Here is a 26,634-nt window from a genome sequence, read left to right on the forward strand (position 1 = left end):
CGGGGGGTAAAGAAAAGCTACAAGTTTATGCTAACATCCAACTTTAGTAGCATTCACAAGAGATGCTCTCAGCCTGAAATCAAAGGAATCTTCCCGCTGCTAACACTAGCTAGCTTCCAGATTGTAGCATTTTTCAGGGGAAAATGTCTTTCTTTTTTTTTTCTTCTTCTGCTGTCTGTTGCGCATTGTAATTGCGACGTGGTGTCATTCATCTGTAAACAACCACACCGCTGCTGCTTTTCTGGCTGAGATCAGTTTAATAAAAGGAGTACATATGTTTCCACGCAGTTTTGTCTTTTTGCAGAAAAAGCCCAACCCTAATTTTCAGAAAATAATTGTTCCACCGAAAAAATCTGATTTTTGTTGATATCTGCCCAATGGAAATTGATTCAGCTCAAATCTACACAAGAAGGGTGCAGGATGTGCTCCTCCTCGATGCGCGTCTTCTGGCCTACTTTCTCGCTGTTCCCTGAACGCATCGTTGCGTGCTGTGCATTTCAATGCGTCAATCTGCATTTTGGCGCCTTTGAAGCCTCGGCCGCCTTCACCGGAGGCGCTTCGCTTTGCCAACTATTGATGAGCAGAACTCGCACAAGTGGGTCAAAGCGGTTTTCTTAATCCGTCGTTTCAAAAGTGCTATTTGGGGGAGAAATGAATTCTACTGGCAATTTTATTTCATTTTAAGAAACAGATTGGAACACAAATGGTGCAGCAACAGAAAGCACAATGAGGCCTCTACCAAAAAATTAGGGGGGGAAAGGCACAATAATAAATGTAGAGGAGTCCAACACAATTCTGCTCAATTCATTTAATGACCCACTTTGCATATTCCCTGCATGTATTACGAAGCATTCGAATGTAATCAGGAGAGTGCAGCCGGCAATGTGAGCAAATTGATGAAACTTGTGAGTGAGCGCATGTTTGTGCTGCAGCGTGCAGCCGTCTGCGGATTAGAGCAGATTAACTTAATCTTTGCCGCCACGCCACATCCAAGGTTCTCCAATCTTGTGGCGGCGGTGGGGCGTGCGCTCACTCTATGGTCGACGTTATGTCACGGTGCTTTTCTGCACCTAAATGTATGTCCGTGTTTTGTATCATTGTGCTTTGTTATTTTTCATAGCCAACTTGGGCGTCAACATTCGGCACACCTGCACAAAGGAATGACAAATATGAAATGTGCTGATGACGCAATGGCAAGCAGCTACATCCTGGCGGTGCAAAAAAATATTTTTAAGTAATTGACATAAGACTTTTATTGGTAAACATTTGTCATTACAAAATACATAAATATCTCAGAAAGTCCTTTTTTTTTTTATTCTTACAAAAATGAGGGTCATTTAATGAAATGCAGCTGCTACGGTCTGACACATCCGAGCCGCCAAAGTCTCTGACAGCAGGCCCACGCACACGGAGCACAACGCCAAGCTCTTGCTGCAGTTAAGGATCACTGAGGAAGAAAAAAAAAAAATTACTTTGACACCGTTCTCCGACACGCACACGAGGCTGTCACTGACCTCTCACGGCTTGCATGTTGGAGGTGAGCACAAAGACTTTGATGAAGCCGAGGCAGAGCGGCAGGAAGTCGTGTTCCCAGATGACGGCGGGCACCAGGAGGACTTTTCCGTAGCAGGACAGCAGAAGAGCTCTCAGAAGGAGATGGAGATCCACGTCTCCTCCGCCGTAACTGCGCCCACTGTACGACATCGCCGCCGCCCTCAGGACAAACAGCACCCCGCCGCAGAACGCCAGCAGCTCTAAATGGACAGGACAAGTAACGGCAATCCTTCAAAGTTGAATTCCTGCGTTCGGTCCGGTTGTCGTACCCAGCGCGGCCAAGGTCACCATGCCGTAGAACTCCCACTCCTTGGTGTATCTGATGATGTCAGCGGGGTCGTCGCTGGACTCCCAGCTGTGCCGGAGCGACCACCTGAGGTAGGCCTCGCACAGCAGGCAGAACATGCACAGCTTCCAGTGGATCTGGTAGCAGACGCTTGTAGCATTTAGCAATGGATGACATTTGGGTTTCTTGTTTTACTTACATCCCAGCTCGTGTTGAACAGAATGTGTCTGAAGGCCTGAGTCTTGCACAAGACGGCATCGATTAGGATGATGACCGGATCGTATTCGATGTACTTGTCTACTGGCTTCTGGCAGGAACCCTAAAGATGTTAGACCCGAGTTAGAATGAGGATAGTGGGCTGTTTTGGACGTGCAATTGGGAATTAAAAATAAAATTCCTACATGATTTTTGATTGTGACATTTGTAAAATGTCAGTTGATTCACGTTGATTCAAATAACTAAAATATTTAGTAAGTACTGCTAGGACAGGCAACTTTGAAAGCAGTTACTAAAAACCAAAAAGTAAAATGCTCATTTTATGACAAAATGACGTTTATATAGGAATTTGCGCCCCCTTGTGGAATCAACCCCTAAACTGTTGGCAAAATGGACAAGACATTAACATAAACCTGAAAGAAATCACACTGGGAAATTCAATACGTAGTCCGGACCAAATATTTTTATGAATAATACTTTTAGATCATAATTATAAAACAATCGGTGATGTGCTGCCAAGTAGCATGTCATTCCGCCGTCGTAAATCCGAGGAGCGACGATATTTTATTTCAAGCCAGCCAAACAAATAAATGGGAATATATTAGAATATAACACACGCATAATGTGATCTTCAGGATTCCGTTGGAGTAATCACGGTGCAACTCCGTCGCTTTTTCGTTACACTCGATGCATCTGAAGCCAGATGCCATTCTTCTAACCTACGATACGAACCCGGAAGTAAACAACGATGGTGGCCTTTCAAAATAAAAGTTCTTATTACTCACGGATTCATTTAATTTACGAAGTTAAACATTATAAATGTAGCCCATGGAGTACTGTAAACGAGTAGGCTTGTACTGCACACGTCGTTGCTGCGGGGCAGAAATTCACGGTTTAAATGGTTTAAGCATGTACTTCAAACATTTACCGCAAGATGGCGATAGAGCAATACAAAACATCCTCCCACCATCAATTTGCTGGTTACAAAATCCAGTGCATTAGGTGTATGGGTATTTTTGCAAAGTGCTTTGCATGATTCAAAATACATTAAAAGTTTTACCGTTCAGCGTTTATAAATGAAAAGAAATTTCATGGAATTCAACTAGGTTGTCTGCTTAAGCGCATGTTTTAATTGCTATTTTTTCTCAAATGTCAAAAGGCCTATTAATTACAAATATAAAGTCTTATTTTTCAAGAACAAAATGCATACTTTTTAGAAATAGACAGAGGTGCTTTTTTTTGGCAATAAAAGACATTCACATTCCTTTTCCCATTACAACATGTTCTTTTTTTTTTCTGCCCCACTCACAGCCTGAATGGTGCTAATGACATTAATCACTCCACTGGGCTAATTTGGACTTCTTTCTTCTTTCCTGTGGGTTCAGTTGGCCCGTGACCCATTTTTGGGACCAATGGCAGTCCAGCAAAAAAGTCTCCTGAGCTAAAGAGCCGCTGGGCCCTGCCCACCTGCCTGCATACTAATGGGGGCCCCCAATAAGAGCCCTGGAGGGGTGCCCCGCGCTTCTTGTCAGACCCTCAGCCTGCTCAGCACACCCAAAAACCTTCAACATGGTCGATGCCTTTTGCGCCACTTGGAAGCTGGTGGACAGCGACAACTTCGATGACTACATGAAAGCTCTTGGTGAGTAGCTCGAGTGCAACTGGTGAAGTGCTGGATGTTAACTAGTGGGATGCACTGGTAACATGCACTTGCCAACAAATGCAGTTTTGCCGTGCTAGTGACTTGGAGTTGTGTGCAGAAATGGGGCACAGTAATGGTGAACTAGTTACTCGTAACAGTTGTGCTACTCATGTGCTGAACTGTAGGACAAAGATGGACTTGAACGACCTGGAAAGCAAATTCAGAGATTAGTTTATGAATAAATGAAACATGCTTGAAGATATTTGTAGAAAATATGTGACGACTGAGAACTATGTCGAACATTTTGTTGTTGTTTTTTCCCGTAAAACACACTTTAGTCTGGCGTGAGTCTCCCCTCCCCCACTTTATGAAAACCCAAGCGCCTTATTCCGCATCGGCGCTTAGCCGACGCGCTTGTGGCATGCAGTTAGCAAGATAAATATTCTTCCTTCCCAGGCGTGGGGTTCGCCACCCGGCAGGTGGGCAACGTGACCAAGCCCACCGTCATCATCAGCCAGGAAGGCGACAAGGTGATCATCCGCACGCAGAGCACCTTCAAGAACACCGAGATCTCCTTCAAGTTAGGGGAAGAGTTTGATGAGACCACCGCCGACGACAGGAACTGCAAGGTAAGAACACGCCAAGAAACACTGAAGAACACAGGAAGCCAAAAATACTCACCATCATTTCCTTTGCAGTCCACAGTGAGCATGGACGGAGACAAGCTGGTCCACGTGCAGAAGTGGGACGGCAAGGAGACCAAGTTCGTCAGGGAGATCAAGGATGGAAAGTTGGTCATGGTGAGATGATAATACGTTTCCAAAAGTTGAATCGACCTCATTCTGCTGCTCGCAAAATGTTCCTAATTTTTTGAATGAAGTTTCTCAGTTGGAAAAAAAAAAACCCTGTAGTGACCTTTTCCTTTTGCTGATCCAGAACTTGACCTTCGAGGATATCAGTGCAGTGCGCACCTACGAGAAGGCGTAGAGGCCAGTTTGCGGCACCACTTCTTCATCATTGTCTTCCTCCTCAAAAGCTGCACGTTTTTTTTTAAAAGATTTTTTTATATGAAAAAATGTGACATACTCATCTCTGCAAATGTGGGGAATAAAACATAAGGAAATGATTTGACTCGTCTCATCTGTTTTTATCAGTGGATGACAAATGGTTAAATTGCTATATTAGTAGTTGAGATGTATTTAATTTTAACCTCAAGAGGTATAACAATATGGCTTGTTACTTGTTAGCCTATTTGTTAAATAATATCTAGTTTTTATGTGGACATTATTAAAAGGTTTTACTCCCTGCCCCCCCCCCCCAAAAAAAAAAAATTAAGAAGAATAAACAAGCAGGTCGAACGACTTTTTTTAAAAATTATTTATAATTATACAGTTGCATGCTACAAACAGGTCACATCAAGTTGGACGACATAGTTGAGTACGTTCTACTGGAAATTACGGAACCAGCCAGGCCGTCAATCCAGCTAAACCACGCCCCCGTCTTTTGAAACACTGAGTCACGTGACAGGCTGACCACTCCAACTTCCGGTTTTTCTTCAAGAAACACAAGTGAAGAGATGCAATCGTTGTTTTACATGCCGAACTTCCCTTTTAACGACATGAAGACGCCACTGGCCTATTTTGTTCTCCTGTTATGCACCGCTGAACGCTTTGAGGCGGCCCCCCCGGGAAGAATAGCCGAACCGGTGCAGGCAGGTGAGTCGTGACACCTCCCAAAGAACAAGTTTGCACCGCCGTGCATCGAGTCGTTTAAAGTGGAGTTGGGGAATTAATATGCAATGCATTCCAGAAGTGTTACAGCTTCTTTTTTTTTGGAACAATTATTTTTATACCAGGAAGGTTCTGGCACATCACTGACCTACATTTGGACCCCACCTACAACCTGGCGCCGGACCCCACCAAGGTGTGTTTCTCCTCCAAAGGGGTCCCCGCCACCGATGCCGGTCCATTTGGGGACTTTGTGTGCGACTCGCCTTACAGTCTCATCCAGTCGGCCTTCATGCACATAAAGAGCCTTGTGCAACCCAATGACTTCTTCATTTGGACCGGGTACTGTCACAGATGATAGGACTGAATCATTAATCCAATTCAATAATATTCTTTTCATTTAATAATGACTACTACAGAGACAGTCCACCTCACGTTCCTGTAAGTGAACTATCCACGTCAATGGTGATCCAGGTGTTGAGCAACTTGACGCAAACCATCCGACAACACTTCCCGAACGTCACCGTCTTTCCCGCCATTGGAAACCATGACTACTGGCCGCAGGTAGCCAGCACTTTTTCAAAAAGCACGTATTGTTATATATATATATATTTTGGATACGCGTGTGTTGTCAGGATCAGTTGCCGACGTCCACCAACGACATCTACAAGGCTGCTGCACGCTTGTGGAAGCCCTGGCTGGAAGACCAAGCACTGGAAACTCTCTCACAAGGTGATGTCATTTTTTTTTCTTGTTGGTCATATTGGTAGCCTGTTTCACGTCGGTACTATGTCCTGGTGCCGCAGGGGGTTTCTACACCCAGCTGGTCCGTACGGGCATTCGAGTAATAAGCGTGAACAGCATCCTCTACTACGGTCCCAACCAAGCCACCGTCAACATGAGCGATCCGGCGGGACAGTTCGAGTGGCTGGAGGACACGCTGGAAAAGGCCGACGCCAACAAGGAGAAGGTCATTTGTTATTATTAATCATATGGTTGATGATTGCAAGTTTCAAAATTGCTGACTCAGCTCAAGTCATGGAACATGATGGATGTTTCTACAGGTGTTTATAATAGCTCACGTTCCACTGGGATTCCTGCCCTTCACCCGGAACTTAACGGCCATTAGGGATGAGCCCAACGAGAGGTTACTCAACATCTGTAGGCGCTACAGTCATGTGATTGCCGGACATTTTTATGGACACACGCACAAAGACAGTGTCATGGTGCTCCTCGACCACAAAGGTGACAGCAGAAAAATATGAATGCATGATATACATCATCCAAAAACATATTAAAAAACAAGCAAGTGTCCACAAAATCCAAGGAAATGTAGGGGAGCCGAGGTTGAGCCTTGTGGCATCCCACGCAGATATTATACAATACATTAAATAGTCAATTTGGCATAGTTCTATAAATTATAAATAGAATGTGGTTGATAATGAATTATTAATTTTTTTTTATTTGTGTAGGTGAAGCTGTGAACTCTGTGTTTGTATCTCCGGCGGTAACGCCCATCAAAAGCTCTTGGGAAACATACTCAAACAACCCAGCGGTGCGACTGTATTTCTACGACAAACAAGATTTTGGCATTTTGGTATGACCCATATCCATCCTGGCAACACCACACAAATGAATAACAATCGTGTTTTTTTTATGTAAAGGATATCTGGCAATACTTCCTCAACCTGACCGAGGCTAACCTCGAGCAACGGGCCGACTGGAAGTTGGAGTACGTCATGACCAAAGCGTTCAGCCTGCCGGACCTGCGACCGGTCAGTCTGCGCCGGCTGGCTCTGCAATTGTGGCTGCTGCCCAACTCGGCGTTCGACACCTACTTTGCTCACTTCACGGTCGGTTTCGATGGCTTGCCGCCATGCCGGGGCGAGTGTAAGGTCCTTCAGTTGTGCGCCATGCTCTTCATGGACCAGCGCTCCTACTCGGCTTGTCTGGGAGAGCAACATCATCGTCATTCTCTCGCTAGTGACATTCTTTGATTTGCTTTTAATGCAATTCAAAGGTGACAAGTTGCTATTTTTATCATGCAGGATTGAGATTTTGTACAATCAGGTTGATGCTAGTTTGAGAAACAATGCCACATGACAAAATAGGGGTTAGGGTCTGTCGATTATTGCTAATGACATGATTGCACAATGAATGTGAACGTAAAAGTGGATGATTGATGACTGGTGTCTTTTTAATCCTGAAACAGTCTTGCCAGTTGATGACTTGAGTTCAAGTTTTGCTGCTAAAGAAAAAAAAAATAAAAAGCACATTTTGCTTAATGGTACAATTGCCAAATCATTTTTATCTTACTGTCAAAACAGTAAAAAAATAAAATAAAAACACTTTATCCAAACAACTCACAGCAGTCATTGTCTTCTCAAGTGATGAAACGTCCATCATCCAATTTGCTAATGCTTGCTAGGCTAACACGAAAAACTCAATTAAATTTGATATTCAGTATTTACATGCTCACACTTGAGCAGGAAGTGAATATAATGTTGCGTTTGTCTGTTTAAAAGAAAAGAGCAGCCACTGACCTCATTTGACCAACCCCCCCCCTTTAGCCCACTTTGCCCCCCTGGCAACTTCTGCTTTGAATGTTCTCAGCCTCATTCCAGCGCTATTGTTTGCCCCCCCCCCCCCCTTGGCAACTCTAGCGCCCCCGCCCCCAACGTTGTCAGTCCTTAGTTTTAGAACATCCGATCGCTTCATGTGTAACTTCTAAAAAGACCCAAAAGAATGTCCAGAAAGTATCAGAAGAAGAAAAAAGAAGTTGAGATGAATGATGAATGGTGAGAAATTCACCTCTTTACAACCCCCGCCCGCCCCCTCCCCAATTCCTCAATCCCTTGGTCGGCGCATAACCGTGGTAACAGCATACTGGCGGGTGAGCGAAGACTGTTGCTGGGGCGGCCGTCGCCACGGTAACATCAGTGAGGCGCTGTTGCGTGCAAACAAAGCTTGTCTTTCTTTTCTCCCTGACCACTTTTTGGGGGAAACAAGTTGTGCATGAGTACATTTACAACTATAAATAAAATCGTTAACAACAATCGTTACGATTCTGACAGTCTCGGTTCCTTGAAAAAACAATTGTCCGTAGCAATAACCTTAGTTTGAAATAAATTGATTATCCCAATCCTGATAAAGGTTTGTTATGATGGAAAATGTAGGGTACCCGAGGTTGACCCCAGGTGACATTTCCAATTTGACCTGCGCTAACCTAGTCCCTCTGGTTTGAGACTAATCCCATTTTGTAAAAGTTCTTTTTTTTAGTCTCTGCTCAGCGAGATTAACGATTAGCAATGTCAATGTTGTAAATTTTTCCGACTTGTAATTTAGCTGGACACGCGCTAAAGCTAATCCCCTGTCTAGTTCACTGCTACAGTATTCGTGTCGTGTTTATTTCCTAGTTGTGCGTGTGTGTGCACTTTGTGTGTTTCCCCTGTCCTCCTGACATATTTTCTATTGTCAATTATTGTTGCCAAAAATGTGAAGGGAGGGGGAACATCGTACTCATGAAGCTCTTTTCATTTGGGACTCCCGTGAGATATTACCCTCCTGCCAAGTCTCACACGCTCCATAATGGAGACTGACTATGATGGGGGGGGGGGGTCGAGGCAGGGGTTCTCTCGCTCTCTCTCTCTCCCCCTCTTTTTTTTTTGTCTCATGCTTCATTTGTCGTTTGTCAGTCGCCTTGAATGGACTCCTTTTATCAACAATGTGTGAGTGTGTGTGTGCCAGTGTGTGTCTGAGTGTTTGTTTATGATTGCGGTTGGACTACTAACCCGCAAAGTCTGAATGGCCACAGCAATTTCCCCCCACCCCCACCCCCACACAAATACACACACTCGGCCGATCGGTTACTCCCTAGTCACACATCCGTGCCACCGTTTGTTTTTTCCGTCGGTGAACTTGCTCACCAGACACTTCATTAGGTACACCTTCTTAAATGGTCAGGACAGCCTAAGGGGCTTTTTCACGAAGTGACAACGAGGCACTCTAAATTGATTTATCGATTGGGCCTTAATGATTGCACCAATGTTGTGGTTTGATGCAGAGATGAGCACAAAGGGGTACAAATGGTTCAAGAGGAGGTTGTAATTGAATTTGAGTGTTGGGTGCGTGTGCTCGTTTGAAGTGGGCCGGCCAACCCGCCACCCTGAGCGATGAAGTCGGAGGTGAAGCTTTCCTATTAATCCCTCTTCTTCAATCCCTCCATCAGTATTCTCCTCTGCCTGTATCATTCCATCACTGAGGTCATTAAGTTCACTCCACATCATGGAGGAAAGGGGGAGTCATGGGCGTGTCTGGGAGCTAACGTCTTTGTCTATCGACGTCTCGTCTTCATATTTCATCAATTAGCAACAATTTGTCACTTTTAGATTCGGTTTTCAAAAGGAGTGTGACGTTTGGAGTCGCTTTGCTGTACATTTCTGTCATCTTAAATAATTGGATCCAAATATTAAGTGTTGGACGTGGAATATATTAAAAAAAACAAAAAAAACAGGTGTAATTCAACTCGGGTCTAAAACAAAAAGTTTACAAATTGCAGCTTCCCTGTAGATAATTTGGCAACCGTGCTTCATTTCAGAGCAATGGCGACACCCACAGGTCATAACACTCCCAAAACTCGGCAAATTCAGTTTCTCCAAACGTGTACGTTATTGTTGTTCGTTTTTGTCATATTCTGTCTAATAATCCATTCTTTTCTGTATATATTTTTTAATTAATTGACAAATGATGAGTCGTAATTTGTTATAATTACTAGTAGTTGTGGTCACTTTTATTAACGTAAAATGTAGATTCAGTTACTTTTTGTTTTTATGAAGGCATTTTCGTTTTTATTATATTCTATTTTTAGCTTTAATTGAGGAGAATGCAAGGGAGTGGTTCCTAGCACATGCTCAAAGTGCCCACTAAGCGGCGCTATTTAGCTTAAGTCTGTCAGTCAGTGTGATCATTTGATTGGCTCCACTAGTAGCCAATCAGAACTGAACTGACAGATGCCCAGCCAACCACCCCCATTAACTCCCATAGAACCCCTACTGAGATTTTGGAGCTAAAATTAAAATGTACAATTTTGAAGTAGCAAGGAATTCTAACGTGTGAATATTTGCTTTTGTTATTTTCTTAATTGCATTTGGACATAGAAGAGAAAAACAAAAGCAGCAAAAAAAATCTAATGACAAGAAACTGATGTTGACATTCCGCCTCAGGCTCCAAGTCTACCACCATCCTCCTCCTCATCTTCATCCTCTCATTATTTGCTTCCTTTTGTCCTGCACGTGCTCCCTCCCTCTCCTCCACCACCTCCCTTCTTCCACCACCACCATCCTCCTCCTCCTTCGCTGCCGCCGCCGCCGCCGCTTCCTCCCCCCTCCGGCCCAGATTGTTGTCACTCACTCTGGCGGCGAAACAGACGGCAGCAGCACGGACCCACAGACGCGAATCCCGGCTGCGCACCCCACCCTAAAGCCTCCCCCCTCTGCACAACAGAACCCGGGAGTATACTGGACCCACCTGTACAAATGGAGCGTACAACTTTGATGATTTGAAGCGGAGGAGGAGGAGGGAGGAGGAGGAGGGAAGGAGAGACGTCAATACCATGGAACAGATGAGGGTGTCGGTGATGTAGCTGGTTGCAGGTGCTGCAGCCTGGTGCCGCATTGCTTGCTTGGCCTCCTCCGAGGGGGAGAAGGTGATGCCGTCATCTCTGTTTCTTTCTCTCTCACACACACACACACACACACACACACACGGTTCTGATGGCGTGAAGCAGCAGCATCATCTTGGAAATGTTGGTTGTTAGGTTGTAGCCGCCGCGCATGCTGTGAACCGGCTTCTCGTGAGTCAAAGAACAAATTTGAATCGATCTTACTGGTGGTCTACAAAACACTAGATGGTGCAAAAAAGAGTCGCAAATTTCACCTAATTGTGAATTTTGAAGGAAGCTCTGCTATTTATTTGAAATAGAGCTTGTTTTGTGCTAAGGCAAAAAAAGTCAAATATTTTGTACTTTGTCGCCACCTTGTGGCATTTTAGTGCCAAGGTTCTGTGTTGAACTGACTTGAGGTGTTTCATTTTTTGACGCTATACTTGCAGGCCCAGCAGAAGAAGAAGAGTCTCTGCGAGGGAACCTTGGGACGTGGCTCCCGCCGAGATGACCCACCTGCAGGCCGGCCTGTCGGCGGCCACCCTCGAGAAGGCCAAAGCGGAGTTGAAGGAAAACCCCGAGACGCTCCACCAGGACATCCAAGAGGTGCGCGATATGATCATCACGAGGCCGGACATCGGCTTCCTGCGGACGGACGACGCCTTCATTCTCAGGTTCCTGCGGGCCAGGAAGTTTAACCACTTTGAGGCCTTCCGTCTCCTGGCCCAGTACTTTGAATACAGACAACAGAACCTGGACATGTTCAAGAACCTGAAGGCCACCGACCCCGGGATCAAGCAGGCGCTTAAGGACGGATTTCCCGGCGTGCTGGCCAACTTGGACCGACACGGACGGAAGATTCTGCTCCTCTTTGCGGCCAACTGGGACCAGAGCAGGTAGCGTAAAGCCACAACTTTCTGACATCGTGTTGATGTGATCACATGACTAATGATGTTGCCAGGTACACGTTTGTGGACATTCTGAGGTCCATCCTGCTGTCTCTGGAGTCCATGATCGAGGACGCCGAGCTGCAGGTGAACGGCTTCATCCTGGTCATTGATTGGAGCAACTTCACCTTCAAGCAAGCCTCCAAGCTCACGCCCAGCATGCTCAGGCTCGCCATCGAAGGGTTGCAGGTGAGGCCGCGGGTTCCAGCGGAAATCAAATGTTAGCACGGTGGCCTCTTATTCTCACTTTTTGTGTCCTCGCGCTTGTCTAGTTGTGTTGAGATAATAATTATCGTGAGTAATGTAGCCTCCGGGAAAACGCGGCAGGTGTGCAGGACTCAGACCCGATCCAGTCATAATCCCGCGGGATTACAACGTTGTTAAAGGATTAAAAAAAAATGGATGGGAGTGAAACCTTTATGGAATATTCACATTACCTCTCATAAATTTGTAAAGATTAAAAAGAAGAAAAAGTGGTTAGCATTAGCTACAAATGGGGGGGAAGCGCTCACATGCTTGAGTGCTTTGTTGTACCCCGACATCGTCACTCCACCCGCTCCGTCACACACGTTCCACCCTCCCGCCGTTTCCATGGCAACCGGCCCGTCTGCCTGGCTGTCTGCTCCGGCCTCTCTTCCAGATGGGCTCGCCTTTGTTGAGCGTGTGCGTGCGTGTGTGTGTGTGTGTGTGTGTGTGTGTGTGTGATGTTTTATGCATCGCTCCACTGCTCTTTCATTTATGAGCTTTGCATAACCAGCTGCCGTTTGTGCCAAGGGCTCGGCAGCCTTTTAACTTGAACAAAATCATAATTGATGATTCCAAACGGTGCTAGAAATAATGAGGATGACAGCAAGGTGTCAGTACGTGGCCTCGTGCCATTACTCGGATGCGACACACTGCTGCAGAATGACCATTACGGGAGCAAAAAAAAAAAAACAGGACAAACTCTCCGGGATGAACTGACAAGAATGTCCATCCGAAAATAGACAGAAAATGTCCTGCAGCATTAAAATATAAGAGTATTTTTGGGGATGTGAGTTTAAGTGCAGCCTGCAGGGAAAAAAAAAAATTCATTGGCTTTTTACTGAATAGCTTTGAGATGAAAGTAAGTGCACCACTTTTATGTTTGTTTCTTTTCCGTTGGATGGAAAGGGTCAACGGCAGAACGCCCACGGCAGCGAATGAATTAAATGTCCGATTTTCTCTCACGGCTCGAAGGTGGCGAGCGCGTCTGCGTTGAGACTTCATCTTGCAAGTTCTTAACCTGCTCGTGTTTGCGGAGAGACTCGCCTGGATGTTGTCACCTTCCGTTCCCGTCAAGATTTGCGCTGACCTGCAGCAAAAATCCCGAAATAGATTTTTTATGTACGCCGTATTTTTCAAAGACCACCAATGGCCTTTGGACCTTAGACATCCAAATGATTGTTGACAGAATCTGACTGACTGGTTGCAAGTGGAAGTATCTCATCTTTTAGGATTTGGAGGGAGTTGAGCCGACTTTCATGAATTTCCGTATTTTTTGGGGGGGGGTGCACCACCCGAGTCACTTTATGTTGCCGTGAGCTGTTTGCACATCAGATGACTCAGCATCCTTGAGGACGACCCGTGCGCTTCTTTTATTTCCAACCAGATCTTAATATTAATCTTTGTTTGGTCTGAAAATAGAACCTTCCTCTTGACCTCCAGATTACATCTCTTAATCTAATCCACCAGCACTGGAAGTTAATTCAAGACATGACAGGAAGCAGCGACGTCTGGCCGGGTAGTTGAAATGTTGTGTATTCCTCTCTGGTTCAGAGTGAAAAGAAGAAAAATGGACATAGCATCTCAGTTTTGGATTATAAAGAAGAAGAACTTCACCTTTTGTGATGTTTTAGTAAAGGGTCAGACTATAACATTAAATCCCTGCTGCTTTTTGCCACTCCTGGGACAGGACAGTTTTCCGGCCCGTTTTGGAGGAATCCACTTTGTGAACCAGCCCTGGTACATCCACGCTCTCTACACTGTCATCAGGCCCTTCCTCAAGGACAAGACCAGGAAGCGGGTCAGTAATATGTCAATAAATTTGTTTTATTTGTTTTTTTTAAATGTGTTTTGGCTGTTGTTGTAGATCTTCATGCACGGCAACAACCTGACCAGCCTGCACCAGCTGCTGCATCCGGAGATCCTGCCGTCAGAACTGGGCGGGATGATGCCACCGTACGACATGGGCACCTGGGCCAGAACCCTGCTGGAGCACGCATACGACGAGGACGGGGAACCAGACGCGGGACCTGACGGAGGACCGGAGGCTTACGCGTTCTCTGTCCAGGACCTGCACAAAGATGTAGACCTCTCGCCCAAAACCATGAAGAGGTGAGACAGATTGGTGCAAAAATGCTAATGCTCCAATGCTAACACGGTAGCATGTTTGTAACCTTCCAGGTCCCAGTCGGTGGTGGAACCTGGCGTACTAAAGCGACCTGACAAGGTCAAATGCGATGAGGACAACATGCAGCCGCTGCTCTCGCTGGACTGAATACAAAGCCACTTGGAGCCATCCTTGGAAACATCTCTGTGTGGAGTTCCTCTGAGAGGTTTACGCCACTTCCGACTTCTGTGTTTGTCAAGTGCCGAGTCCACAAAACTCGGTTCTTCCGAGTGATTGTCTTCAAATGATTCCCGTGCCCAGATGGCAACGCGAGTGATGGCACGCAAGCTTTTCCGACGTCTTAGTACCAGGATTTCCCCCAAGTGCTCTGGAGGAGCAAGATGGACGTGGAGACAGACCAGCAAACCTCCCTTTATGAAAAGAAATGAATGATCATGTTTGATTTGCTTCTGATCAACAAACAGCTCGCATAACAGCAACCTCTATTTGGATTTCTTATGACAACAAAATGTCACATGGCCCATATATGTGACAAGAGCGTCACTGTATACCATCCATCCAGTTTCTTCCACTTAAATTTTGTATACAGCAATCCTCCATCACAGGTTCTGGGTTCCAGTTATTTTGCTTTTATTCGTGGTAATTTTTGTACTTTAGTCATTTTGCCAGCATTTTGCGGCTTTTTTTTTTTTTTGCGGCCACCGTATTTACCGTAAAGTCCGTATTTACGGATTCCGCCAATCAGAGCGTCACTATGATTTGGCAGCCGCTGATTGGCTTTCAGGCGCTTCGCGGGCTGATCACGTTGTTGATCACTTCCGCGTTGGTTAAAAGTCGTGAAAACCCGACAAAAAAACTCAAAAAACTCACAATTTACTATTTCAAAATAACCTGGGTGAAGCCAACTAAGTATTCAAAAGAAGAAGAAAACGCAGCTAACCGGTAACTACCCCTAACCAGGTTCGTAACAATAAAATAAGTAATCGATGTACGTCAATGTTCTTGCAGGTGGAACATTTTCGACTTTCCCAAAGGAGACATTTTGAAACGGGAATGTAAAGTTGTAATGGAGCAGTTTCATCGTCATTGCCGATGTGAGTACTCAAGTCCTTTTTTTAAAAGTGTCGCAAACGCTGTCATTATTTTGGGTTTTATTCCAAACTAAACCTAGTTCAAATGGCGCCATGCTAGCTATGGCTACCATTTAGCGCGCTTTGAATGCTATATTAAGTAACAGTGTTTTACGATAGTCACATTTGATCAAATTATTCCAAACAACGAGAACAATTTTTACATTTGTCAGTGTTTCAGATTTTTGACATTCCCAATTCAGTGTAGATATGCTCCAATTTTACGGATATTATTTAAATTCTGCTGATTTGTCCCACATTTTTGTTTCACATTTCAGTGTCGAGCTTTTTAGAAATTGCACATTTTTGTTTCATCACTGTTTGCTCACTTTCCCCCGGAATAAACATTTAATAATGTATGTAAAGTAAGACAGGAAAACACACTATTATCACAAATGAAAACACTATCACCTCACATTGACTTTTATTTATGTGCAGTATTTGACACAAACGTTTGTTTTAAGAAATGTAACGATGATTATTTGAATAGTTAAGCGTTTTGAATGTGTGACATCCTGCGTTGTAGGAAGCCGTGTTCTTCTTCCTTCATAAATGGGTCGCTCTGCTGCTTTAGAACAAAAACAATTGCGTTGGGAAATCCAGCCTAGCCTAAAACTGTAGTCATTTGATTTGACTTCTTTTTTTTTTTAGGTCTTCCATATGCACCGAAAATAAACGTAATTGTGATTGTTAATGGACACTAGCAAAGCGTATATCACACTCTTGACTTTTAGTGGTCTTGACAGATAACGCTCACTTGTGATTGACATGTGCGGGGAAAAAAAAAATATTAGAAATGTATCATAGTGTAGTTTTACAAGCACATCAACAATAATAATGAAGAGGAAATTGTTCATTGACTAGCTCTCTGTCAATCCAAAGTCAGTGTTAATATTTTTGTATTGGATGTCACCTGACAGTGTACCTAATGAAGTAGTCGGCAGGGACCAACTATCATATTTATCTCATTATGAGCTATTGCAGTTATTCTTCAGTGTGTCATATGATTTTGTATTGATGATGTGAGCGCTGCATGCGGCCTTTAAGTGTTATTATTATTATACATATTCTACACTGACATTTGTTTAGCTCAGCCAAAGTCAACAAACATGTCTTTATTTATTTAATTATTTAATTATAAACTTTAAGGATTTAGAATGACACTTTATTTTGTCCATTCTCTTGTCCTCACTGGGGTCACAAATGGAGCCTATCCAGTCGCAGGGCACGTATAGACAAACACCCGTTGGTATTTGCATTCGCAGCTACACATAATTTCGCCTCAAAGCAAAGCGACGTTCGGTGAGGTAACGTTAGCGTCACATTTGATTGTGTTGAAAAAATGTCCTCCATTTTGCCGACATGTACAAATAAAGGATGACGCACTTTGTCACACACTGACTCTAATTCAATTTTTTTTTTTTAATACTACTATCACTGTATTTCAATTAAGTAATGACATTTAAACATTCGGCTCATTAGAACGCTATTGCTAATCAAAACAGTAACAGCACTGTTGTTTTTTTAAATAATATTCTAGCTGTTGAAAAAAGTGTAAAACTGCACATCTGTGCATAAATTTCATAATTCAATAATTGTCATTTGTTTGTGAGTAATGTGATAACTCAGAAAATATTCAACTCACATGCGTCACATCACTTATGGTTTTATTAAGATATTCAATTATCTGTGTGTGACCAAGTGATGAACAAACAACCGCAGTGTTAGAGTTTATTTTGTAATCTGACCATTCAATGCCTCTTTGTTTCTTCTCTTTCTTCCAGAAATATGATTATTGTGATTGATATTTGCAGAACATAAATTTGTGCAACAAGCTGCTTCCTCTCAAAACTCATACAAACTCTTGAAATTTAATAAAAACAAAAAGTATTCACATCTGAATTCACACACCACACGCTCCATTATTATTATTAATAATAATTCTCATTATTAACATTTATCAACTGTGGAACCATGCTGATAGGACAGCCCTCAAATTCACACAACTACTTGTGACCTAAAAATAAAATGAAGCAGCACAACTACAAATCTTGCTCGTTAGCTAGTGGCTAGCTGAGTGGTTAGTTCATGCTTGTTAGCTACATGCTAACTCAAAAGACAAGAATACAAATGCAATGACTAGCATGAAGCGTTTATTTAGCTGAGGCTAATGCTAAACTCTAATGTAAATACAATCAAAACCCTTTCGTTACATTTACCAAACTCACGTTGCTGTAGTAGAGTTCGATGATAAACGATGCTAACAAATAGATGAATTTGAATTGTCAAGTCTTTTGTCATCAAGTCCATGCACGTTAAGACTCATAAAGTTGAGGCTAGTTCAGCTATGCACTACATGACTTGGACCTTGTGCAATCATAGCAACAGCCGCAGCAACATATGCTAACGTATGCTAAGGGATAACACAAAGAGGTCAATGAATGTTTTCTTTTAACCCCGATCTTATGTCAGGGTGGAGTCAGGTGCAAAGACTCTTTCTTTCTTTCGTCATCAAGTAAGACATCGATAGCCAACGTGCGTGTTGCTTCATGCTAGGTTTGTAGACAACATGGCCACACGCGTCGCTTTGACGTTTAGTCGAAATAAATTAGGTCACCGATGGCCTCGACTGACAAACGATCGGTTTCCGGAGTTGGTCGCGCTAATGCACACTTCCTGTCTCTGAACGCAGGATGCTAATATGAGTAATGCTACTATTTCACTTGAACCTCAGATAACTGAAAATTGGCTAAGCTAACATTTTAGCTAATTGTTAAGATCTAACCTCTTTAATGAATATTAGAGCATAACCATGTCAAGTATTTAAGGCTAGCTAGCATTAGCTTTGTTAGTGTGTGTTCAGAAGCAGGGGGTGCAGGTGTGGAAAGAGGTGGGGCTCCTCCCGCTAACATTTACACGCATACTTATGAAATGACGAAAAAAAGTGAACAAAATTTAGTTTCAGGGCAATTGGTGCAGTGCCCCATCAGATCCAGCAGATGGTGCTGCAGTTAAAGAAAAACCTCTCCAACAAGTATTTTGTATGTATGCTTTAAAGATTATTGTTTTCCAAAATAACTTTTGTCACATAACATTTGTCACCAGTGATTTTTTTTTTAATTAATTTATTTTCATTTTAATAAATGTACCGTGGAAATGTGGAAGCTGTAAACTATTTTTTGGGCAGTTAGTTTTTTGTTAGTCTGAATGAGCGACCTCAGGAGCTCAGCCTTGTCGGTAAAAAAAAATGTTTCTGTCCTTGTTGCACCAAACAGAAACGAGTCCTTCCTGGTAGGGTGTGATGGAAGCTGCCCCCTACTGCCCTGATGTTTTGGCTGCCCTCTGCTGCTGGAGTAGGGACTTGAGTGTGGCTGGCATGGCTGGGCTGAACGGTCGCAGGGGATACTGCGCATTTTTGCCGGGTACGTAAACACACTGGAAGTATCTTTGACCTGTCAAAACAAAGTTTAGGAAAGGAGAAAACAGACACTAGGTGCTGCAGAACCTACTTTTCTTGTGGGCTTACACTGCCCTCTAGTGGCAACCCCCCAAAACTATGCAGTGGTTCATCGTATGTATTAAACTTATACTAACCTGGTTTCTTCTTTTCTTCACTTTCACCTTTTGACTTTTCTACGAGAGGCACACACAATACAACAGATTGAGCTACTATGCTAAATGCTAAGAAGAAGTCAGGACAAAGATGTGGGTGGGGGGGTGTTGTAGTTTCAGCATGCTGCAAAGGTTTGAAGGTCAAAGTGTAAAGTAGGGTTAGATTAGTGCAAATACAACGGCAAACCTTGGGACTCGGGGAAGCTACATTTGATTTTTTAAAACAAACTGATCATTTTTTGTCCCAAAAAAACTGTTTTTTTTTGTACCGTCAACAGGAATTACTCACTTAAAGTGTTTTCTTCATTTTGACACATTTCTGAAAGTTTTCATTAAATTTTTCAACCTCCTATCCTCACCACAAATGACCCAGATCTAAAAATCAAACGTGACCCTTTAACCCTAAAAGTTTGCCCACCTCAGCCTTGGAGGTTCTTTTATGAAAAGGGACTGTATGGTAAAAGAAAGTGGGGAAAACACTTGGGTAGAAGAAACGTTGCTACTAAAGAAGAAGAAAATACATTTGGGAGTGTTATTTTGCTCAAATAAGTCAGATTGTTAAAGCTCATCTTCATATTGTGCTGATGATAAGAAAAGAAAAAGACAATTAGACACAAAACAAATACCTCAGGCTCTATAGGAAGCTCTTTTTCCTCCCTCTGATGACAACAAGCATTAAAACACTTTTAGTTTTTTTGAAAACAAACACCTTTGTGTATTAGAGAGGAAAAAGCAAAAAAAAAGCTGTCGTGTTAGCAGTTGCACTGATTGATAGTTATTTACAGATCATTAATTAATATTAGCCGGAAGGACAATTTATTTGCGCAACTTTAGCTTACTTTCCACCAGGGCCGAACCACTAATGGAATTCCGATATTGTTTATAGTAATACAGATTTGTTTTTTTTAAACAAAATAGATGGAAAGAGGACCTTGTAAAAATAATTTTACATTAAATCACAATCGCAATAAAAAAAAAAAACTCGCTGGTCACACACTTAAAAGTAGAGGCTTCCGTACTTACTGGCTTGCGAAGGTTCCTTGTCTTTTTTGCCTGAAATTGAGTTTGTTTGTTTTTTAATTAAATGAACAAACCATTAAGCGTACACCTAAAGTTATCAATCTTACTTTTCAGTAATGTTGTTCTTGTCTTGGCTGAAGAGAAAGAGAAAGCATACGTGTCAATCAAAAGACAACATGCAAGCAGCCATTTTGTCTCCCTCACTTGTTTGCGACGATTTGTCAGGCTTGTCAGTCACATTTGTCTTCCTCATCGTGTCCGGCAGTCCCACCCTCAGCTTGGTGGACTGCGGTGACGATTCCGCTGCCTTAGGACTTGGAATTGGACCTTCTACTAAGCCAAATTTTAAAATGAGGGGCAGGCACCATCCAACTGTCTCAAATACAATTATTTTTTTTACCTTTTTTGGCTGCAGAGGAACAAGAAGTCCTTGTTTTGCTCTTGACAGCATCTGAGAATGACCCACCCCCCAAAAGAAATCTGTTGCCGTGACAATATCAAATCACAAAACCGACAGGCAATGAGTCACCTGTCTTTGAGGCAGATGTGGAGCTTCTCTTCCGTCTTGCCACTGCAGCATCTAATGAAGAAAACAAAATCCTGATGATTAAAAAAAATAACATTGTCACCACAGCAACCATCTTCAAAAACAGTTACCTCTCTTTGGAAGAGCTGCAGCACTTTTTTGTGGTTTTACAGCTTAATGTAAAAACAAAAACATAATCAAGACACTTTTTTACATTTTTTTTCCTAATCGACCTAATCATAGCCAACATTCATTTAATCCATCAGTGGATTAAAATGAAATGTCATATTTCAAAATTGCTATCCAGTTCTGTAAAAATAGCCCGGTACTTTTGTAAGTATCTTCCGTTATCAACCTGTCTTTGTAGAGCCAGCTTTGGTTTTGTCTCTTTTGAGCCCGTCATCTTCAATCGAAAATAAGCAATGGAAATGGTTAGACGTGTACCTAATGAAGTGGCGGCAAAGCATGAACAAATGTTAGGTGGGGAGAGAATGCAAAGTACCTTTGTGATCCTCAGTCGTCTTTTTCTTCTTGGCTTCTGGAATAAATACATCATTAATACGGTGGAACGTTGAAAATGATAACTATAAAATGACAAGAACCTTTCTTTGCAGACGATCCCATCGCGTCTTTGACATTCTCTGCTTTTACGTCTGGTTCTGCTTCCTCTGCTTTCACGCCGACTGAATATTCATCTGCTTGTCAGTTTCGATTACAGCTTGGAACCCGTACGAGTGTTCCTCACCTTTCTCGACTTTGGGCTCAGTGGGAGATGCTTGTTCTGTGGCTTCTAATGGGACGGTTTCGACCGCCTGGACCGGTTCAACTGGCAGTACCGGTTCTGCTTGTACTGGTTGGACAGGCTGGACTGGTTCTGCTGGTTGGACAGGCTGGACTGGTTCTGCTGGTTGCACAGGCTGGACTGGTTCTGCTGGTTGGACTGGTTCTGCTGGTTGGACTGATTCTGCTGGTTGGACTGGCTGGACTGTTTCTGCTGGTTGGACTGGTTCTGGTAATGGCTGCATGACCGGTGGCATAGGCTGAGCATAGTAGTGGGGGTAGAGTGGCGGCATCATCGGGTGGGGTTGGTAAAGTGGCGGAGGGTGGGTGGGATGAGTGGTCAGAACCGGAGCAGCGGAACCTGTAAAGATAAGATGAATACTGTGGTGCACAGGAAGTGGAAGTCCAGTAGGCTACCTGAGGCGGTTGGAGGCGGGTACGGAGTGTCGGTCACGATCTGATGAACTGCGAGGAACAAAAACAAATGCAGGTGAAGGGAACAGAGATCCGGTTGGGAGAAGTCCAGTTGTTGAACACTCACCGTACCAGCCCGGAGGAGACGGGCAGTAAACTGGTGCCGGTCTGCAAGGACCGACTGGAAGCAATACAACCACATTTTTAATAAAGCGTACAGTATGTATAAAAAAATTGAACAATGTAAGAGGTGCCAACGTACCGTCTTGCACTGGTTCGGGTACTTGTGCTGGTTTTGGACTTTCCTTCTCAGCAGGTGCTACTAATAAACACACAAACATTTTTTAACCTAATTTAGGATCTATATGACACTGTTTGATTAGTTTCAGTCCGATCTACTTGAATTGGATCTATGATTGGCTTACCTGTTTTGGGCTTCTTGCTCTTTTCTTCTTTCTTGGCTTCTTTAGGGCAAAGAGAACAAATGGAATCAGAGCAGCACACGTAAGCTGCGATCTTCACCTCATCTCCACGTACTTTTGAGAAGCGTCGGAATCCTCCTGATCCGTCTCATTTTTGGCTCCAGACTGGCAGTCCTGGGAAGTGCTGGGCGGCCGACACGTGCATTATTTGCATCTCCTCAACATCAAAACAACAAAAGTCCAATGTAAGTGGCATCACCCACATATAAACTCTTACCTGTTCTTCTGGTTTTTTCTGTGACCTTCATCGCTTTAGATTCTTCACATGAAAGAAATAGAAACATAATCTTCCGGTTCTTAACTGGAACTCCAAAGTGTGTTATGGACTTTTTCTGTGTGGACCAACCTTTCTTCTTGGCGCTTCTCACGGCAGACACTCGCGTCTTTGCAGAACTTGCACAGGGACACACTGCAACCGGTAATTATTTAGTTCCAATCGAAGCCATCAAAATTGTCGTCACGTTTCCTCACTGACCTGCCGGCACTTCAGCTTCGGCCTTTGTCACCTTATCCTCTTCGTCATCCTCTGCTTTTTCGGGACTGATGTCATCTACAGCCACGTGTGGAGCGGTCAGGAAGGGAAGAGAGCAAAACAAAAAGTATGGATAGATGCATAGATGGATGAAGTGGACGCTATCATCCACTATACCTGACTGCAAGTCATCCTCCTCATCGTCCTCATCTTCATCCTGATGAGGCGCCAACTGGATGTCATCCTTAAGGTCAAGCGCAGGCTCATCTTCCTCACCCAAGGTGAATGGTGGTAAGCCCACATCTTCATCATCGTCTTCATCCGAGGGAGGTAGCGCTATGTCTTCATCTTCCTCATCATCGTCTGTGACATCGTCGTGGGCGAGGTCTTCCTCATCGTCGTCGTCAGTCAATGACGCGACAGAAGTAACGCCTTCATCTTCCTGGCTCTCTTCTTCCTCTTCGTCATCTTCATCAGCGTCAAGAGCAAGATGAAGGTCTTCTTTATCTTCCTCACTGAGAGGGAGCGCAAGATCTGTGTCAGCGAAGGCATCGTCGTCTTCGTCCCTTGTTATATCTTCATCGCCATCCTCCTTATCTTCATCAGCTGCATGTTCCCCTTCGTCGTCATCTTCACCAAGCTCAGGTGTGGCCTCATCTTCCTCATCAGCAAATGCCTCCGCCACCTCTTCGGCAGCTTCATCACTCTCAGGTTTGGAGGCCTCGTCTTCTTCACCCTCAGCAGCCGCTTGCTCCTCTTCATCGTCATCAGTCTCAGGTGTGGCGGCCTCATCTTCATCCTGAGCAGCCTCCTCCTCTTCATCTTCAGTGTGAGGTTCGAAGGTTTCATCTTCAGCAGTAGCAGTGACTTCCTGCTCCTCATCTTCCTCCTCCTTCACCTCCCCTTCTACAGTGGCTTCTGCTCCATCGTCCTCCTCCTCATCAGCGTCAACTTCCTCCACTGCATCGTCCTCATCCTCCTCCCTTACCTCATCCTCAGCTGCCTCATCTCCCTCATCAACTCCTTCATCGACCACACCTTCCTCCTCTTCATCCACACCAGCTCCATCTTCTTCAGTGCCCTCGTCTTCCTTATCTTCCCCAGCAGCTGCCTCCTCCTCCTCCTCTCCATCCACACCAGCTCCATCTTCAGAGCCTGCCACCTCCTCCTCCTCCTCCTCCTCCTCCTCTTCTTCCTCCTCTCCATCCACACCAGCTCCATCTTCAGTGCCCGCCTCTTCTTCCTCCTCCTCCTCCTTCTCTCCATCCACACCAGCTCCATCTTCAGAGCCTGCCACCTCCTCCTCCTCCTTCTCCTTCTCCTCCTCCTCCTCCTCCTCCTCCTCCTCCTCCTCCTCCTCCTCCTCCTCTTCTTCCTCCTCTTCTTCCTCCTCTCCATCCACACCAGCTCCATCTTCAGTGCCCGCCTCTTCTTCCTTCAACTCCTCCTCCTCCTCCTCTTCTTCCTCCTCCTCTTCATCCACACCAGCTCCATCTTCAGCACCCTCTTCCTTGTCGTCTTCCTCATAGTCCTCCTCATACCCCTCATCCTCCTCTTCCTCCTCTTCCTCATCCTGGTGGACCTCTTCAACTGCCGGCCGTGACTTCTTCACTTGCATCTTGGTGACTTCAACAAACATGGAGACAATTCGTCAGCAATTAAATGGCAGGGCAATGCAACTTTAAAATACAAAAGCATTTAACAAGCACGCACCTTTACTTCGAGATGGCAGGAACTCCCCTGGAATACAGACGACAAATAAAATCACAGAACTGTTAGCCGTTACCTTTTCTTCTCTCGTGTGATGTTTACACTCACCTTTTTTCCTCACAGCATAGAGATTTCCTAAAGAAGAAGCAGCAAATAACGTTGAGTCCCATCACCAGAAGGATAGAGACGAACAGACAAACTCCATCAAAGTATTACCATCGTCTTCATCTGGCGCAACTAAGCTGGCGGCAAACTTCAACATGGCATGGACCGTGTTGGTGGACCTCTCCACCATGTCGTTGACGGCCTTAGCCGGGTCCGAGCTCATCCTGCCGAGGCCTCCTGCCAGGGAAACGTCTTGTAAGTATTTGATTGACAGGCTCAAAGACAAACTACTTTTTTAGTAAACTTCCCTTTTTATAATTTACTATGTATTAAATTGAGACTATTCCCACAGTAAGACATTCATAAAAGCACAACAGGCCAGGTTGAACGTGCTCATTTGAATACTACCATACTCGCTGGTCACTCTATTAGGTACACTATCGAATGAGATCAATACCAAAAAAAGCTGCTCATCTTATTTAACTAAGAGATTCCAAATATCCCAAATGCTTACCATTTGACAGTGCAGGTGTACTTAATAAAATGGCCAGCGAGTGTCTTAGCCCCCCCCCCCCACTTGCTACCATTTTCAACCGCATTCTACCAACAAAATGCCAAACTGTGTTCAGAGGAGCTCGATTTGTCTTTTCAAGCTCACCTGAAGTTCAAATATGATAAAAAAAAATTAAAAAAATCTTTTTTAGCACATTTGAACACTCGAGAATCACTACTGCATATCTCAAAGGCTTTAGACACAAATAATAGCTATAGGGCCACACTCAAGGAGGTTAGTGGGAGGGGGTCTGCGTGAAGAGGGGGTTAGTCAGCGGGGAGGGTCTTCTTGCCTCGACGCTCTGAGTCTTTAAAAACCTTCCTGGCGCCAGAACCTGCTTGCAGGAAGTAGAAGAAACAAGAAAAAGAAAAAAGAGCTCTAGTGGCTGTGTTCATGCTGGTGATGGGAAAACAGAATGTGAAAGTCGTCCTGACTCATCAACTCGAATTGATCAAATCGATAAAGACACGCGGGAAGTAAGATCACGAGTTTAGTTTCACACAGAATGTAAATAAATATAAGGGCTCACCTGAAATGGTTTTGTAATCCGCCAGGTCAAACATGATGACAAAAACGCACAACCACGTGACCACGAGCGCCAGCACGAGGATCCACGCCAGCGGTGAGCTGAATGTCGAGTAAATGTCATCGGCGAAAGTTCGCTTTGACGCGCCGTCGGGCGGCGAGCCGGCGTCGCCGCTCTTGCCGTCAATGACCATCGTGGTGGTGCTGCTGGACGACCTCACTGAGGAGAAACATCCAACCGCAGGTAAACGCGCATCCACAACACTCCTCGATCGTTTACGTCGGGCTGGCGAGCGGGCCGAGACCGTTAGCCGATCTCCCCGGCCACCTGTTGACTTTGCTCAGCTCGCGTTGGCGTCGCTATTGCTGACTCACAAGGCTTAGCGGCACTCGACAAAACACGCACACACACCACGTAGGACAACGCAACACTTGAAACCATCCTGAAGCTTTAAGCATCATCCTTTGACACTTGTGGGAGTTTCATCTCAGCGGTCATGTTTGCTTGTCACTACAAATGTCAGCAGTAAGAATAAGCCCCCCCCCCCCTGACATTGTGTATAGTGTTTCCAGACATTTTTTTAAAGTTTCAACCCCTCCAACCTCTCAACCTGACCCTTCAATCATTCTTTGTCCTTCCCCGGCGTGTTTATTCAGCCATGCTGGAATCGTCCTTTTAAGGCCAGCAGCTATTTTCATTCTTCTCTGCTTCCCTGACTTGTCTCATCTCCTCACAAGTCTACAAAATCAGAACATCTCCTTATTAATAAGCGGGCCGTAGAAAATGTCTTCTAGTGTAATGTGCATGCCAGGCCACTAGTTGGCTAAATGTTTTCTGACTAGCATCAGACGCAGGATACCACCTGTGTGAAAATGGAATAGCGGAACTGGGGTTGCCTTACC

General features: G+C 44.3%; 5 protein-coding genes across 5 annotated transcripts; 3 read left to right on the forward strand and 2 right to left on the reverse strand.

The window, feature by feature from the left end:
* Positions 1-1,286: 1,286 nt before the first annotated feature.
* Positions 1,287-2,824, reverse strand: arv1 (ARV1 homolog, fatty acid homeostasis modulator). The gene is made up of 5 exons (XM_061270274.1): positions 2,674-2,824; positions 2,040-2,159; positions 1,824-1,977; positions 1,515-1,754; positions 1,287-1,447 (listed from the first exon to the last, which is right to left on the reverse strand). The coding sequence occupies exons 1-5, from the start codon at positions 2,764-2,766 to the stop codon at positions 1,338-1,340; spliced, it is 717 nt and encodes a 238-aa protein (XP_061126258.1). The 5' UTR covers positions 2,767-2,824; the 3' UTR covers positions 1,287-1,337.
* A 713-nt stretch (positions 2,825-3,537) lies between these two features.
* Positions 3,538-4,822, forward strand: LOC133146879 (fatty acid-binding protein, brain). The gene is made up of 4 exons (XM_061270954.1): positions 3,538-3,698; positions 4,155-4,327; positions 4,397-4,498; positions 4,635-4,822. The coding sequence occupies exons 1-4, from the start codon at positions 3,626-3,628 to the stop codon at positions 4,683-4,685; spliced, it is 399 nt and encodes a 132-aa protein (XP_061126938.1). The 5' UTR covers positions 3,538-3,625; the 3' UTR covers positions 4,686-4,822.
* Positions 4,823-5,194: 372 nt separating this feature from the next.
* Positions 5,195-7,787, forward strand: smpdl3a (sphingomyelin phosphodiesterase acid like 3A). The gene is made up of 8 exons (XM_061270769.1): positions 5,195-5,413; positions 5,554-5,767; positions 5,845-5,989; positions 6,061-6,157; positions 6,232-6,395; positions 6,490-6,670; positions 6,898-7,022; positions 7,090-7,787. The coding sequence occupies exons 1-8, from the start codon at positions 5,275-5,277 to the stop codon at positions 7,420-7,422; spliced, it is 1,398 nt and encodes a 465-aa protein (XP_061126753.1). The 5' UTR covers positions 5,195-5,274; the 3' UTR covers positions 7,423-7,787.
* Positions 7,788-11,542: 3,755 nt separating this feature from the next.
* clvs2 (clavesin 2) lies at positions 11,543-18,573 on the forward strand. The gene is made up of 7 exons (XM_061270154.1): positions 11,543-11,980; positions 12,046-12,220; positions 13,965-14,075; positions 14,142-14,386; positions 14,456-15,344; positions 15,411-15,496; positions 18,498-18,573. The coding sequence occupies exons 1-5, from the start codon at positions 11,592-11,594 to the stop codon at positions 14,547-14,549; spliced, it is 1,014 nt and encodes a 337-aa protein (XP_061126138.1). The 5' UTR covers positions 11,543-11,591; the 3' UTR covers positions 14,550-15,344; positions 15,411-15,496; positions 18,498-18,573.
* trdn (triadin) lies at positions 17,183-26,208 on the reverse strand. The gene is given in 27 exon segments (XM_061270153.1): positions 17,183-18,984; positions 19,127-19,165; positions 20,168-20,197; positions 20,272-20,298; positions 20,369-20,494; positions 20,565-20,615; positions 20,694-20,744; positions 20,822-20,863; positions 21,046-21,093; positions 21,193-21,228; positions 21,293-21,373; positions 21,436-21,831; positions 21,888-21,935; positions 22,012-22,065; positions 22,147-22,206; positions 22,310-22,348; positions 22,422-22,490; positions 22,584-22,625; positions 22,713-22,775; positions 22,842-23,841; positions 24,001-24,093; positions 24,136-24,464; positions 24,552-24,578; positions 24,657-24,683; positions 24,765-24,890; positions 25,736-25,957; positions 26,031-26,208. Coding segments are annotated over 27 exon segments (3,426 nt in total). The 5' UTR covers positions 26,194-26,208; the 3' UTR covers positions 17,183-18,847.
* Between the last annotated feature and the right edge of the window lie 426 nt (positions 26,209-26,634).

Source organism: Syngnathus typhle, linkage group LG22 (genome assembly GCF_033458585.1).
Source record: "Syngnathus typhle isolate RoL2023-S1 ecotype Sweden linkage group LG22, RoL_Styp_1.0, whole genome shotgun sequence".
Taxonomy (NCBI): domain Eukaryota; kingdom Metazoa; phylum Chordata; class Actinopteri; order Syngnathiformes; family Syngnathidae; genus Syngnathus; species Syngnathus typhle.

Excerpts from the sequence above, each read along its gene's own strand:
- arv1 (XM_061270274.1), bottom strand. The coding sequence starts at position 2,766 with ATGGCATCTGGCTTCAGATGCATCGAGTGTAACGAAAAAGCGACGGAG. Across the intron at positions 1,978-2,039 it reads TGTTCAACACGAGCTGGGAT|ATCCACTGGAAGCTGTGCAT; the intron begins GTAAGTAAAACA and ends GTCTGCTACCAG. Across the intron at positions 1,755-1,823 it reads GGTGACCTTGGCCGCGCTGG|AGCTGCTGGCGTTCTGCGGC; the intron begins GTACGACAACCG and ends CTGTCCATTTAG.
- LOC133146879 (XM_061270954.1), top strand. The coding sequence starts at position 3,626 with ATGGTCGATGCCTTTTGCGCCACTTGGAAGCTGGTGGACAGCGACAAC. Across the intron at positions 3,699-4,154 it reads TGACTACATGAAAGCTCTTG|GCGTGGGGTTCGCCACCCGG; the intron begins GTGAGTAGCTCG and ends CTTCCTTCCCAG. Across the intron at positions 4,328-4,396 it reads CCGACGACAGGAACTGCAAG|TCCACAGTGAGCATGGACGG; the intron begins GTAAGAACACGC and ends TTTCCTTTGCAG.
- smpdl3a (XM_061270769.1), top strand. The coding sequence starts at position 5,275 with ATGCAATCGTTGTTTTACATGCCGAACTTCCCTTTTAACGACATGAAG. Across the intron at positions 5,768-5,844 it reads GACTTCTTCATTTGGACCGG|AGACAGTCCACCTCACGTTC; the intron begins GTACTGTCACAG and ends TGACTACTACAG. Across the intron at positions 6,396-6,489 it reads CCGACGCCAACAAGGAGAAG|GTGTTTATAATAGCTCACGT; the intron begins GTCATTTGTTAT and ends ATGTTTCTACAG.
- clvs2 (XM_061270154.1), top strand. The coding sequence starts at position 11,592 with ATGACCCACCTGCAGGCCGGCCTGTCGGCGGCCACCCTCGAGAAGGCC. Across the intron at positions 11,981-12,045 it reads GCCAACTGGGACCAGAGCAG|GTACACGTTTGTGGACATTC; the intron begins GTAGCGTAAAGC and ends TGATGTTGCCAG. Across the intron at positions 14,076-14,141 it reads AGGACAAGACCAGGAAGCGG|ATCTTCATGCACGGCAACAA; the intron begins GTCAGTAATATG and ends CTGTTGTTGTAG.